This window comes from Glycine soja, chromosome 6 (assembly GCF_004193775.1).
Source record: "Glycine soja cultivar W05 chromosome 6, ASM419377v2, whole genome shotgun sequence".
NCBI classification, from domain to species: domain Eukaryota; kingdom Viridiplantae; phylum Streptophyta; class Magnoliopsida; order Fabales; family Fabaceae; genus Glycine; species Glycine soja.
The window spans coordinates 44,185,934-44,202,461 of record NC_041007.1 but is presented as its reverse complement, the minus strand read 5'-3'; the positions used below and the strand labels follow the sequence as shown (position 1 = coordinate 44,202,461).

The 16,528-nt window shown below is 28.6% G+C and overlaps 1 protein-coding gene across 2 annotated transcripts; it reads right to left on the bottom strand.

The window, feature by feature from the left end:
- Nucleotides 1-6,012: 6,012 nt before the first annotated feature.
- LOC114417099 lies at nt 6,013-10,604 on the bottom strand. Of its 2 annotated transcripts, none has more exons than XM_028382203.1 (4): nt 10,372-10,604; nt 8,119-9,149; nt 7,006-8,019; nt 6,013-6,385 (listed from the first exon to the last, which is right to left on the bottom strand). In XM_028382203.1, the coding sequence occupies exons 2-4, from the start codon at nt 9,136-9,138 to the stop codon at nt 6,356-6,358; spliced, it is 2,064 nt and encodes a 687-aa protein (XP_028238004.1). In that variant the 5' UTR covers nt 9,139-9,149; nt 10,372-10,604; the 3' UTR covers nt 6,013-6,355. The 2 variants fall into 2 exon arrangements, with proteins under 2 accessions (XP_028238004.1, XP_028238005.1); XM_028382204.1 differs by lacking the exon at nt 10,372-10,604 and adding an exon at nt 10,080-10,275.
- Nucleotides 10,605-16,528: the final 5,924 nt, after the last annotated feature.

The window sequence follows — 16,528 nt, the reverse complement described above, 5'->3', positions numbered from 1 at the left end:
TTATTTTCCAATATCAGCATAGACATTAAACTCATAACTTAATATGAAGAAGAGTTTTAGATATTTAAATGAATAATATGCAACTATATAATTTTTTTTGTCCTAAGTTCAAGATAATAAGTTTATCTCAGTTCACTAGTTTAGAGACTAACCCTGTTCGTGTTGAGTAATTGTCACTGGCCCAAGAAAATTTTACTCATACTAAAAATCGAATATAAGTTTTTTCGTTAAATATATAAATTGTTCTCTTTTATGTGAACCTAATAATATCTTACACCATTGAGTTAATTATTTGGGTTAATTACACATTTTTAAGTGAATATACAATTATATATTGTTATCTAATCTTGTTATCTAATCGTAATTCAAATGAAAAAAAATTATAAAAAAAATCACACAAAAAAATTATTCAAAAATCATATAATCTTAATAAGATCGTTTTTTTTTCCTTTTAAATCTACGGTCATTTTAATAACATGAGATCCTAAGTTCTAAATCACAAATAACATTAAAGTTTGTTGAGTTTTAAGGTAAATAAAAATACTATTATTATTTTGATTATGCCATTATTTTGTGCATATAAATTGAAATTTTTTTCTTAAAATTTTGCATAATGGTTATTTTATGTATGATTTAAAAAATCTTCTAAAGCATTATAAGTTACTTAACGATGTTCGATTAAAGTTTAACTATTTTAGTAGAAAAGATTTTAACATCATAGTCAAAGATTAAAATTGGTTGAGGTTATCCATCTCCAAAGACTGTTTACCATATTTAGTGTTGTCAATCATTTAATTTGTTAGACGGATTTCATGATCACAACTAATATAAAATTGTCAATTGAAAAAATCATGAATTGTGCATTTGAATGAGATTAATGCAATCAAGAATAACAATAGAAAATGGTAATCTTGTTTGTACATGTATTTTTTATTTTAATATATATTTAAATTTAAATTACAAGTATGTTAACTTTTATTTTTTAATTTTTTTTATAGAATTTGCCTACAAATTATATGGTTAAACAAATCATGAAATAACAGAAAATTTTCTCTATCACGGAAAACAAATAATTCAATAAAACACAACCTAAATAAAAATATTTTTTCTTATATGAATACTATTTAATTCAAATTAATCCTATAAATACATAAACAAACTGTTTAACTCATGCATCCTACGGATAAAAACTAATAATAGTAATAATAATAGGTGCTAATGTAATAGTCACACACGTTATTTGCCTTTCTATGCATGATTTTAAAATTATTAAATATTATAATATCATAATATAATTATTTTATATTTTTTACATAATATTTAGTTAGAAAATTAAAACTATTTAAAAATTCTACTAATTTTATTTTTAACAATACCATTCATTAGTATTTCTTTCTTTTACTCTTGCAATATTATTTCAATTATGTATATGATTTTTTGAATTATATAATATCAGCTTATTAATATTCATGATTATATAATATTGTTTATATCTTCTGTTTTTCCTGTTTTTTTATAGTATTGTGTACACTTTTTTTTAATTCCTGATCATATTTTATGATTTCAATAATTTATATACGTGATTTTTTGTATTTTATATACTACTTTATTATTGTTATTCTATATATTTTCTAATATTGTCTAATTCAGTTTTATTTTATATTATTATAGTATTAAGTTTTTTATTATTATATTACGTATATTAGAAATAGTAATAAAAAATTACTATTGATAAAAGTTGCAGAAAAAATAATAACATATAAACGAGGAATGACAAACATAGCATGGCATGATTTGGCAGATCACATTGTATTTGTTAATCCATGACTCCCCGTCAAAAAACAAATGTTGTAAGAATTAAAATCATATAATAATAGTATAAATTTAAATTAATAAAACGTTACTCTATATAACAATCACAATATAATTGTATATCATAAGTAATATAATTAGAAGTTATATTATTACAATATTATTACCTTTTGTATAAATATTTCTCAATTGAAGATTGAAAATATTTTATTCTAACTATAAAAATAATCGAAATGACTTTTAAATTTCACTATCACCAATAATCAAATTTGTATTTAAAAGACCTAACTACCAAACTTTATTGCTATTAATATCGGATTTGGCCTAAAGTGTAAGAAAAGTATTAATTAGTAAATTCTCAAGTACACTTTTTCAATACATTATTTATTATTAATTAAAATATATTAGAAACTATAAAATTATAAATATAACGCTGAATTTAAAGTATAAGACATACATAATTTTATAATTTTTAATAAATTTTATCTAATCATAAAGAAAGAGCATGTTATTAATATTTTTTTATATAATATAGCTTATCTAAATTTCAATCGTTTATGAAAAATGTTAGTAACATGTTCTAACATACTTTTCCATTATTTTAAATTTATTAACATTTAAAATATTTTAAATAAGATTTACTAAATTTCAGTTATAAATTTGTCATCAAATCTCATACATTGATTAAAGAATCACAAGTCAATCACGATCAATTGCCATATATGAAATTCTTGCTGACTAATTTTTTTAAATGAAAAATGTTATGAAACACTTCATATGATGGAATACACTTTTACTGCATCTCAAATTATTTATCAATTTTATAATTATTTTTATAGAAAGGTACATTAATAAAAATTTAATGGTACTCGTAACATGCACAAAATATTGTAAGAAAAATAATTAAAATTAGCTTACACTTTAAATTAAAATTAAAATATGTGAAATAAAAATTATGTCCCTCTCCTGACTATTATTAACTTAAAAATATATCCCAATGATCTCAAGGTAAACTTGAAAACTATAAAAGGAAATGTTACATAAAAAAAAAACTCATGAATTACCCATAAAAACACTAAAATAATGGACTTAAAAGAAGAAAAATCTAAATAAATAATCACTAAATGCCAACCATACACAAGCTAAAACAAACACTTTTGTATGAATAGTATTTGGTACAAGTTGGTACGATCTTAGTGGACCATAGAGGTCAATAATACTCAATAGACTCCGATCGGTTCAAATCCTTGATCAAGCTGCCATGCACTTGGAGAATTAGTTTATTTAGCTATCTCTAATGATCAAAAACTTAAATATCCACTTTGAATATTTTAAAGCATGCATAAGAAATTAATTTAGGTGATTTCTATAATGTCACATTAGATTTAAGACACTTGTATACAATTTTGTTTCAATGATAAAAATATCAAACAACTCATTTTTTTATATTTTTATTTTAATTTTAAGAAACTTTGAAAATACATTATTTATATTATTTTGTCAACTAGACTTGCTCCAAGAAAGAAAAAAAAAACCATTTCTTATCCTAAGAAATCTAGCTAATGAGTATCTTACGTTGGAGATGGTCTAACCGACTACTGAGTTATATATATATATATATATATATATATATATATATATATATATATATATATATATATATTATCTTCTACTTTTATTTTGAGGGTATATTATTATCCCTAACTTAGTTGCATACACACAGTATAATTTTTAGAAGCAAGGATGTACTCTTCCATAAGAAGAATAATAGTGGTTATTTTCTTTTTAACATATTTGCATATTCTTTGGTAGGCTAATTTACTTACGAGTGATGCTACATGGTTCCAAAAAATTTGGTAAGAATCCAAACGAGGTGGTCAGATACAAGTGGTCAACTGGTCAAGTATATGAAATAATGGAATGAGAGAAAATTGTAGAATCAGTCAAAAATCAAGGAACACGTCTTTCACATTGTGTTCGTGTAAACGTTTTCGTACTATTGTTGAACAACTTTTTTTTTTAGATAGTATTATATTATATATTTTTTCCCAAAGAAAAACATGTTTCACAAAGGAGGATGACATCACCATTAAAAGTAAAGATTTATCTCGAGCTTCAGTAAAGACTTGTAATAAATATATATGTATCAAAAATAATTTTTGGACATCCAAAATATTAGTACTTGATCCCTAATGAGAAAATGTGTAAGCATAATAGGTGATGTAATAAGAAGAAAAAGATAAATAAAAATAATAAATGTAGATTAAATATTTGAAAAATAAGTTAATGCTGTATAGATCTATCAATATAAAATCATACCATTATTTATAGATGTCAATTTATAAGTTGAGCCAATTCTTATTAACACGTGTATATGGTACAATTATGCAGGAGAGATTCAAAGTTTCACGTTAGGTTTGTTTTACCATTTTTTTTTTTTTTTGTGAACATGTGTTCCAAAGTACTGTTTTATGAAAAGCAACAAAATTGTTACTCCCTTCAAAGTATAAATAAAAAAAAAGTTCAACGTATGTTGGAGTAAAATATAAATAAACTTTAATTATTTTTTCATTTAACGGTAGTATTTCTAAAATATCCTATATTTAATTGGACTTTTATTTTTAATAATTTTTTTCTTAGGTAATTAATGTAAAGAGTACTCTAGAAAGTTTATTAAAATTAAATGGTATTAATTAATTTTATTTATGGGTGAAATTCATTTTTTCTTCTTCTTATATTTCAGTCTAGGGAATATTTCTCCTTAAACATCCGTTTGAGGATATTGAACGGGAAAACAAACACATTTAATATTATTATCGGGATGAGTGAATGTTAGAAATTCTTATATTAAACAAATGTGGTTGTTACTTTACTGGTGTATTTCATTTATATTTTAGAACATTGGAATAGAGATTATTAAGTGTGAAAATGAACAATACATCAATCCTATAGTTCCATAATCTCTCCGGAAAATCCGCATTGATTCATTTTTTTTCCGATCCTTTCCATTATACCCTTATCAACAGTATATCAGAGAGAGAGAGAGAGAGAAAAAAGAACAACCTCATCAATAGTTCATTTCTATTTTCCACAATCATCATCATCATTAATAATTCATTTTTTTTATCAATGGTTCACTTGGCCAAATCATAGGGAATCCACAAGTTCCTCACCGCCACTCAATTCTCAAATCACCTCATATATTCTATTCAAATATGTAATCATCATAATAATGGATTAATATTCAATTGAGTAAATAAAAGAATTCACAATGCCCAAACTTATTAAAATAGTATGTTTGGATAACAAGTAAAAATGGACTCTAATCCATAAAATCATGATAACACTGGAAAAAAGGCTGAAACAAGCATTTGTTGCTTCACTCATACCATGATCTTATAACAAATTATGCCAGAAGTGAATTTAAACCAAACATAACTTTATTCAAACCAACTTACTCTAACTCCTTTCTTAGTTAATTTTAATTATTTAGCTAACTTTACTTAAACTTTATTTTTTACTACTTTTTTATTTTATTTTTAGTGTCTGGACTTTAGATTACGCTTGTAATACACGCGAATGTTTACTAGTTGATGCCAGCAACATTATTTTAGTTATATTTTGTGTGCCAAGGAACGCCATTCTAATTGGTTCCTGCACCTCTATATTGCTTCCTACACCCTTTCTGGAATATTTTACCTTTTGAATTGGCCATTTCAGAAGCCAACATATGTAATAATTTTGGAATATAAATTTACATTCCACCAGAAACCAAAAAAAGAGAAGCAGAAAGCAACTTGAAGGTGCACGAAACAACAACTTTCTGATTGTTGACATTCAAATCTTAATGCCATTCAAATGTCATCCTAATTGTTGACATGGATTTGATCATATTTGCAATACTTATTGTCCTTTTGTCTTCCTTTTGTGTGTCCAAGCTAGTTGGGCCACATTTTCGAAGAAAAATTCTGCTGCCATATAAATTTGAGGGAGCAGGTCCTCCCTCATGAAGCACTTCTAAAACTGTGCACAAGGTTGATGTTAGATTAGTCATTGCTGAAGCAAATCCAATTTTAAGAATCATTGGCACAGTAATAACTTTGACAGCAAATCACATGGATCACTGTCAATAATATTTGATTTTCATGACGCATCAATAGTAAAAGTAGTTTACTCCACAATTGAAGAGCAGGACCACCATTATCATCATTACAAATTTATTCTTAGCAGTATCTCAGAAACAACAATTTTTTAAGCAAAAGGTCTTTTGCCCTGATATTATTACATGAACAAATCACCTTAAAGTTGTTGTGATTTATAGTGATAAATTTTAGTTGAAACAACTTATTACATTTACAAGACAAAAAGGGCAACTGTGATTTACACTTTTGAGTAGTATACTGTCTCATGTATATATATAAAAAAGCAAAAGGGGGACCAAGCTGTAGAATGAGAATCCTAAGAACAAATAATTACACTAAGAAAACGTGGCACATTTCACCAAGCAAATCAAATAACCAATGGCCTAATATCTCCGGAAAATTCATGCTTCTGGAATGGGTGGGAGTAGTTCCTGAAAAAAATTATAGGAATATAAGCATGAAGATACCACATTATGACATTATAGTCCATACCAAATCACGGCCGTGCAAGATGCAAGACAAATTAGGCATCAGCTTAAGAACCAAAAAAAAAAAATTTTAGGTCCCTAAAATTTTTATATTACTAACTATTAATAAATTTTAACTGATCAAAATAAAATAATTTAGAATCTCTCTCTTCTCTAAAAATTAGTCAATCAATATCATTTTTTTAAAAATTAACCAATATTACAATTAATGTCATTTAAAGTATTTTATTTATCCCAAAAAAATAAATCCCTATTAACTTTCCTTTAACTCATCCCAAATCCATATTTTAACTAATCAAAATAAAATAATTTAGAATCTCTCTTTCTTAAAAATTAGTCAATCAATATCCTCTTTTTAAAAATTAACCAATATCACATTTAAAATATTTTATTTATCCCAAAAAAATAAATCCCTATTAACTTTCCTTTATTTATATAATATATTAAGTCTCTTTAAAATTCTTGTAAAAAAAAGATCCCTTTAACATTTTTCTCTTGGACTCCAAAATGTCTATACACGACCCTACCAAATGATTGGCATTTGATGCAATTCACTAAATTACCTGAGCAAACTGAAGATGCCCATGATTAACTTCAGAAGTTTTAACAGGTGCATGGAAGTAGGTAGCAAGATTAGAGCGTAAAGATATACTCTTCGAAGGAACTGTTGGTAATGTGCGCTTAAGCCAAGACTCTGAAGGAGCTTTTGGTGAAGGAAGGGCAAGAGGAAGCTTTGAAGAGCTTGCATTTGAAGTCTTTCCATGGCTCAACTTCATCCGCAATTGACTTTCTAAGTTGATCTTTGTGTCACCCACCACCTTTGAGCTAGCCAAATTACTAGGATCCTCACTAGATCCAAGAGTGCATTCTTGATCAACCACTTTGGTAGCTTGTTGGCACTTTGAATCAAATTTCACATCACTGGCAAATTTCCTGTTTCTCATTGAAACAGGATTCTTAATTAGGCCATTAGAACTTTCCTTAGTGCTAAAATCTTTGCTTTCAGACTCTATTTTCTTGCATGCAACCATATCTGGACTTGAGATTGCAACCAAATCGCGATCTAAGTTACTTCCTTGGTAATCAGGCTTTGTCAACTCTTGCTTTTCTGGGCATATTTTGCTGGAATGATTTTTCATTTCCATTTGCATATTGTTATTTGAATTATCAGAACAAACGGGGAGAGATGAATCAAGAGAAGCTGAACTTTTAGGTTCTGATACTTCCTTCTCATCCACAATACCCAAGGGTTTGCTATCCTCAATTGAAGAATCTATAGAAAGGCTTTTATCAAGGTCAGTGTCTTTTCTTAGAGTATCAAAATCATCCCCTCTGATATTGGTGTCTGAAGATTTGACCTTATGTACAGAATCTACATATAGAGTTTTCTCAACAACAGGGCTTTCACAACTTGATTCAAATTCGGTGCTCTCAGAGGCTGATGATTTGCTGCAAGCTCTACGATGTGGATCAATATCATGCTTAGATTTTTCTGCAGTACTCAGAAAATCTCTCTCTTCTGTATAACCAGACTGGGAGTTTACTGACTTTTTCCCATTAGTAGCAGTTCTACCATGCTGCAAAAGAAAAAGGTGAACAAAATGATAATAAAGTCTAAAGTGAAATAATAACAAAAACAAAATAAAGGTATGTATTAGGTAGGGACAAACTAATACCTCTTTTGCAGTTCTTCTGTGAGAAGTAATTGATTTACTCTGCACTCCATGAAATGTAGAACTTCGAATCCTACCCTCCATTCTTAATCCTGGAACTGGATTCAAAAGGCAGAACCGAGGAAATAGCCCACAAACTTTGGGTGCATTGTTTTCATATCCATCATTATCATCACTTTCATCTTCGCTCTCTTCCCTACCAATATCTTGAGCATAATGCGGCAAAACCTTTTGCCATTTTGGATTAAGGGGACGGGAATTCGCTCCACTAACTACCTTCCATGCCTGTTTTGGTTGTTCTTGTGTAACAAGTGGCTTCCTAGAGTTGTGCTGAATTTGAGGTGTTTCAGAAGCCATTGCCTTTGCTGCAGGCAAGAACCTGCCAATCATGAAATCACGTGCCTGTTGATCTGTTGAAAAATTTCCTGATAGTTGGACCTCTTGATCATCCCATTCACTCAAACCACTCACACTACAGCTCATGAAGAATGATTCAGTTCTAGAAAGTGTATCAAGAGCATCTAGATAGTTCTCATCCTCATCATCTGAACCAGAACTTTCCTTTTCCTCAATTACTTCTTGGGGGCTTTCATGTTTTGTCACTTTATTATCTAGAGATCCAGTACGCGGAGAATCTGAAACACTGCTTCCTGTTCTGGATTGAGTAACTGATGCACCTTTAGGAACTTTATCAGAACATTGCTGTTCAACTTTCAAAACCCTCCCGGGTGGAAGCTTTGGAGCAACGGAAGGCCGTTCGACAGCCCTTGTTTGTAGTTTGCTTTCATTCTTAGGTCTTCCAGGAGTCTTCTCCCATACAAAAGGAACAGTTCCAGGGTTAGTCACTGGACCTGATTTTAACTCTGATTTGTAAAACGGAAGAGGAGGTCGTTTCCGCACTGATTTATCAGGTTTTCTTTTATTGTCATTTTCAGAGGCCGCTGTTGATGAAATTCGCCTTACCGATAAAAGAGGCTGATTAAAATCTAACTGCTTTTCTTCCATTAGAGTTTTTAGTATCATGTATTTGGTTTCTGCAAAACCCCAATGTCAAATCAAGTTGAAACTCCTTCACCAAAATAAATAAATGAAATTGAAACTCAACTTGATATTTTCATATCCAGGACCACATACCAAGAAAACAAATTGGCATTTTTGCATTTGTCAATTCTTTACTAATTACAAATTACAAGTGAAACATGAAGTTGACTTAGCAAAAGGAGATAATCTCAAGGCACTTCCAATATGAAATATACCGTAACAGAACACAAAATAAACTCTACATGGCTCACAATTTCTATTTGACTATGGAATACACAACAGTGATTGAACATTGACTGAAAGTCGAATCAACGAGCCATCGTCTAAACGATCATGATATAGCTTTTGAGGTTTTTCATATCTTATGTTCAAGTCAATGTACTTCCCAATAAATCATAATTGTCATATGATAGCATTGGATTGGATGCTATCCCACTAGCTTTCTACATGATGGAAACAAGTTTTAGTTATAAGCTTTTCAAACATAATAATTCCAATCAAGTTTCCATTGAATCACACCATCTATTGATATATATATATGAATTCTGACATAAACCGGATTCCTCTTATCCATCTCATTAGAGAGGAAGGAAGGAACAAAATTAAGCAAATTGCATTACATGGAGCTGAAAATTGAAAGAAGAATATTCAACAGAGGTCAAACAAACCATTTGGCTCAATAGGAAGCATTCAAAAATGGCAAATACGACAAAATCCCACCCTTATGCAATTTCTTTTATAAAAAAAAAAACATGTCAACAGTGCTTCAAAATTCAAATTGCATAGCTAAAAAAGTCTTCAAGATCAAGATGGAAGAATAGAAAGTCTTCGACTAGAAAGCACAGCATGCTACCCAATTCTTAAATCCCAATCAAACCAAACCAAACCAAACATGACCACTTTGAAGAAGAACACACACTCACCAGAGAAAGGAAGATTTTGATTAGTTAGAGCAAAGACCGTCTGTTGAATAGCTTATTTATTTTCTTCTTATAAAGTCACTTTATTAAACAAGAAAAAGGGTCAATGAAAGTTTTGAACTTGATGAAGGACACCCTCAACAAGAACAATAACGTAAAAAAGATTTTTTTTTACACGTTTTCCGAACTAACAAACAAACCCCACTGTACCATTCATCTTCACCTACCAAACAAAAAAAACACCGACACACAGATATAGAGAGAGAGAGAGAGGTTGTGTGAAAAAGAAAAGAACCTCAGTAATAAAACGAGCAGGCCCAGAAATCAAGTCACTTTCTTCCTCTGGAAAGTTGGTGAAGGAAAAACCTTCAATGAATCAAAGCTACCCTCAGAGAAGAGAAGATAGAGGAAACTTCGTATCGTATAGAAGAAGGGAGAGAGCTTGAAGAGAGAGAAAAAGAAAGTGTTTGAGAATAAACCAGTTTGTAAGTTTGCGTTTATTGCTGCTTGGTTGGCCGCAAGCAGAAACTGAACTGCAATTTGCCAAGTGCAAATATGCAAATCCATTTCTATTTAATAATAATATTTAATTTCGTGTACTTTTTAGTGTAGATCATAAATATATTTTTTTAATGAAAAATATATTTATTCGAATTGAGTAGTTGATAGAAGAAGTAAAGTTATTCTTTTCCAAATATTTAATATAACTTATTATTTTATTCATATTTAATGTAATTACTTCCTTAGGACTATGTTTAAATTTAAAATTATATTATAATTACAATTTATAATAAATAAATATTTTTTAAATATATAAATTATGCTTTAGATTTATAATAGTAGATAATCCGAATTATGATATAAGGTTATTTTAAATTAAAATAAATAGTTTAAAAAATTACATATACAACTAAATATAAGAAAAAAGTAAATTAAGATTATTGACGAATATTTTTTAGTTAATTATAGAGATATAGTCGTGAAATACACCTTTAAAATTGAAAAAATGAAGAGTAAGAAATTCACTTTTAAAATTATAAATTCCAAACTCAAATGTATAATAATAATATGATTAATAATAATAATAATAATAATAATATTGTAATTATTAGAACAGATTAAATTTGTTTTTATCTTTGTATGGATAAAAAAAAATTATACGTCATGGGTCATCCTAGAACCCGCGTTTTCTTCTTCGAGAAACAAATTAAAAAAAAAAAAAAGGTGTTCGTTAGTTGTGACTATTTTAATGTTCATGCAAGGTTTTGAACATTTATTTAAGGGGCCACTTGGTGTGGGATCATGTGAAGGGGAAGGTAGAGAAAGCCAAGCCAGGTTGCTATGATATGACCATGAAAGGTGCCCAAAAAAAATGTAAAATTTGTATCGATGATAAAAGATTTTTTTTTTTCTTTTAGAGAAAGGGCAAGGCACCAATATGGATATATATTGATAAAATATCTTTCTAATGGAAGACAAGAAAAAATCCCTCCACACTTTTATTTTTCGAGTTCAATTATTGAGGGTTATGAACTTAGCCTAACATATGGGTCCACTTTATTTTTTGCATTCATGCTATGCCGGTGCCTCCTCCAACTTCTCCTTTATTTATGATCTTTATGTTAAATTTGGTTAGCTGAGATTGGGAATATACCGCAATGAAAAATCATGTGATTACTTTATTTGTTCTGCATATAAGAATAAAATAACAACCATGTGATGTAATAAACAATAAAATAAAATAATTAATAAATACAAAAAATACAATAAAATATATCTTGAATTATTTTGTTTTGGTTCTTTCAATCTCTCATTTTCTTTACAGATAAAATAACTTTCAAAGATATGAGCTCATGGTTCAAGATTGATGGAGTACTTCAGTCAAATAACTTTCAAAGTCCAAAACGTATATACTACTAATAAGGATTTAATTAATCACAGCTTTTAATAATAAAAACTTATTACAATCCAAACTATAATAAGGAGGAAAAGAAACCAAGGCACAAAGCAAATAGTATATAAGCTATCAGACATGAGCTTCAGCCTAAAAGAGAACAAGAAAAAGAAAAGTTGAAATAACTTGTAGCCACAATTCAAAAAGGTCTGTATATTTCATGATAAGAAAGGGTTTTGTGTTTTAAAATCCAATGCCAATATAAAAATAACATAAAATTGCTGATACAATTTCTTTTACAACTTAACATGTAAGTTGAACTTTACGTAAAATAATGCAAGTTAAACAATACACGCTTCTAAAAATAAATAAAAAAATCCTCACACTCTAGTAAGAAACAATTCAAACAAAATTTATTTTAATTTAACCGTATACACATTGGACATTGGAAATTGAGAATATGACAATATAGCTGGTAAGTTCTGCGATCGTGTCACAATTCACAAACATATGTACGGATGGTAAGTCAGACCGACTCATATAATAATAATGAACACATATATGAAATAGATTTGGTGGAAATAAATAATTGCAAAAGCAATAATCACAATTATAAGGATGATAATGACTACGTTAGGATGACAATAATACTTATCCGAGCCTTTGAAGACTAACCGGAAGGAATAGATTCTTATGGTTATGGAGTCGAATCATTCCTATGTTTTATAGTCTGGAAAATGTCATTGTCACACACTACTCGATAAGGGCATTTGAATTGAATGATTGAATCACTGGTCAAACTAATTAATTTGGGTGAATTATTTAACTGATAATTTATTAGTTTGATTAGTAATCTAATTATAAAAAAGTTATAACCTATAAATTTGTTACTTTAAACAATTATAAAAAATATACTAATTCAGCAAAAAAAATCATACTATTTTTTTTAACCAAATTACAACAACCTCCTATGAAATTTACACTATTTACATATGTTTTTCCTTTTTTTTTACACTACATAAAATCTCTTAGATTATGTGGTCTTGTAACACTTACACCCTTTTATCGTTAACTTCGTTTATTGTTTAGATCACATAATAGAAACATGATTTTTATTAAAATTTTAATCTTGAAATTATTCGTATTTTCTTCCTTCATTTAAAACTTCTATTTTTGGCATACCATTAGTGAATCTTTATGAGACACTATTATTGCTGAATAAGATGAAGCTGAAGTTAGTTTGTGTTTCATGGGTTAATATTCATGGAATATTAGGTGTAATATTCATGGAATATTAGGTGTAATATTCATGGGGTTCATGAGATGAGACACTATTATTTGCATTTTCTTCCTTTGTTTTTTATGATGTTCAACTATTCTACTTTATTTCTCTTACATTTCAATGAGTGAGAGGAATGACGGGTATTAGGTGTAATTTTTTTTTATAATAGAAGGAGAACACGTGTATTATTTGTAAAAGATGGTGGGGGGGGGGGGGGTTGTGTGGAACATGTTTACAACCTCAAGGGGTACATGTGTAACATTTTTAAAACATTAGGAACGATTCCGAATTTTCTTAAAAATGAATTAAAATTTAATGTAAATATATTTTAATTTTCAAACGGCAGCTTAACATCGTTACTGTAGGGGTGTTAATGTAATGATTTTAAAAGGAGAGTAGACATGTGTAAATAGAGCAAATCTCAAGGGAGATTTATGTAAGTTGCTTTTTTTAATGAAGAGGCCTAGGGTAGGAATGACAACGGCATGGGCGGGCTAGGTAGTACCTAACTCTATGAGCTAAAATATTTGCTTGTGTCCATCTCATGAACCCATGGGTACCTGTGTATGTAACTACCCGCAAAATTTTGTAAACTTGAGGATTTTTGTCAAAAAACTAAAAAAAAAATATTTTTTTTAGCAAAATAAAGAAAATTATATAATGCTGAACAATTCCACAAGAATTACACTCTTTAAAACATGTTCTATGCATAACTTCAAATAACATTAGTCTCTTTAAAAATAAGTTCAAACTCTCCCTCCCTCCCTCCCCCTCTCTCTCTCTCTCTCTCTCTCTCTCTCTCTCTCTCTCTTTATATATATATATATATATATATATATATATATATATATATATATATATATATATCAAGATACTTGGGTTATTCTACGAGTAGTAGATACTTGCATGTGTGGGTACTACTATATTCGCCTTCGCCTCGCTAACTAACGAGTAGCTGAAAATACCCATATCCATGAGTAGTGGATATCCATTACACTACTTGTTTCATATCCATTGTGAATTTTATCAGCTGACACTGATTTTTTTATCATCCCTAGTCAAGGAGGTTGAGCGAAAAAAAGGTGGCAGCACCAACTTAGAAGGCTCAACAACCCCAATCGCCCACCCACACTAGAGAATATAATTTAAAATTGGAAATAAAATACAAATGAACATGGATGGGGCCAATCCAAAATGATACTATATCGTAACAAATCTTTAAAAGACTTAAGTATGTTTTTAGCCCATATATTTTGTTCAATCCATAATTTTGTTTCATCTATTTTAAATAGAGATATTTGATCTACTATTTTAGGAAATTTACTTTTTTTTTGTTCAAACTCAATTTTACCTGAGTTTCATTTAATTTATTTTGGTCATGTTAAACCCTAGTTCTAAATATTCATTTAAGTACCATCAATAAATTATTTAATTGATTAAAATGTAAGAAATAAAAGAAATAAATATAGGCAAAATTAAGGATTCAACCAAAATATTGGATTTTTAAAATAGGAGGATCAAATGTCTCTATTTTAAAATAGAATGATCAAAATTACGGATATAACAAAATAGGAAGACCAAAGTTGTATTTAAGTCTAAATGAAATTCACAATATACCAGTTCATTAAAAATATGTTGAGTAATTAGTTAAAATAAATGAGAAACAATAAGAAATGAATCAACACACCAAGAAATTATATATACTGGTTCACCCGAACTTAGAGACTACATCTAGTACCTACACCTGAAGGCTTTATCCACTAAGACTAAGCACTCAACCATGATATTCTTTTTTTCTTATAGTCTCTATAGGTTCCTCTTAAGTATTTTTTCGAAAAGTCTCTTCAGGATTTTACGCAAGTATTCTTTCTAAAAGCCTATTTATGCTTAAACTCTATTATTCCCTAAGCTTATGCATGCTCTACCCGAGTATACTTTCAAAAAAACCTCTTTGTAGGCTTCACACCCTTAATAGTAACTATTATTGGAATCACACAACACTAGTTGTGCTCACTCAATTTTAGAAGTAGTAATCCCTTTGCCTACTCTAACGAGTTTTCTCCCTCTCACCCAAGGAATAAACATTGTACCTTTTGGAATACCCTTCTATAATGGTATGTTAACATTGGTTTCAAAATCGATGTTAATTTTCAACGTCGCTAAATACAATATCAGTTCAAAATCGATGTTAACAAACTTTTTTAATAGATGTTAAATGTCTTTTTTGTAGTAATGATTATTATTCTTTTTTCATTTTGTCATGGTTTTGTCTGATTAGATTTTTTTGACAAAGTTTTTAATAAGGCAAGTGATAACACATTGAAGAATGATGTACTATTTCTTTTTTTCACTAGGTTTTTTTATCTCACATGATTTTTCCTAATAAGGTTTTAATGAAAAATATTCTTAAATAATGAAGATTGATCAAGGAGAAACTATTGTGAATTTTGTGGTTGTTCATATCTATTTCAATATCTTTTATGATCTTTTCTTATTTTTATTTATCTTTTATAACTTTTCAACTATCTTTTGTTTCTATAAATAAATTATTCCTCTTAGAAAAAATACATACGACTCTCATTCTCCCTAAACTCTTGTCTCTTCTCTTTAACTCTACTTTTTAAATTAATTTGTTTTATTAGATAAAATTTCTACCAAAAATAAAAGATAAGATCAGAAATTGCATCTCGTGGGCTATAAGATGACATCCCAGTATGCTTATAAATCACACCTTCTCTTATGTATCGGTACATTGACTGAAAAATATCAAGGAGTTTAATTTAAATATATATTGCTTCCACTCATCAAGAATTTGAAATTAAGATTGACTTTCGTTATGAACATGAAGTCTTTACCAAATTGAAAAGCTTTGTATGCTTCAAGAGTTGATATTCGGATACTTGTTTATTTATTTTTATTGTGATAGTATATTTTGAATCTAAAATAAATCATTTTATTCCGTTATGAGTATTGTGAACATCTTTAATTTATCATGTAAAATTATTATAGGTGACAAAATATTTTCTTTAAATATTTATCACAATTACATATTTAAGATTCAGACTTAAGATTTCTAATTAAGCTGGAACACTCCCATACTAGTTAATCTACTTGTTCCATAGCAAAATAATTTCTATCTTTTAGTTTATTGTGACGAAATTGAGTGAGATATTAATATATAACAGTAATTAACAAGTATTTGATATATTACCGGAGTATTTAGAGTATAATGGGCGTGACACAATTTTTTCTAATTATTTTTTCATTTCCCTTATT

What these genes read in the sequence shown, in the direction of transcription:
- LOC114417099 (XM_028382203.1), bottom strand. Translation starts at nt 9,138, where the DNA reads ATGATACTAAAAACTCTAATGGAAGAAAAGCAGTTAGATTTTAATCAG. An exon ending in ACAGAAGAACTGCAAAAGAG is followed by an intron (nt 8,020 to 8,118) that starts GTATTAGTTTGT and finishes TTTCTTTTGCAG; the next exon opens with CATGGTAGAACTGCTACTAA. An exon ending in GGCATCTTCAGTTTGCTCAG is followed by an intron (nt 6,386 to 7,005) that starts GTAATTTAGTGA and finishes AATTTTTTTCAG; the next exon opens with GAACTACTCCCACCCATTCC.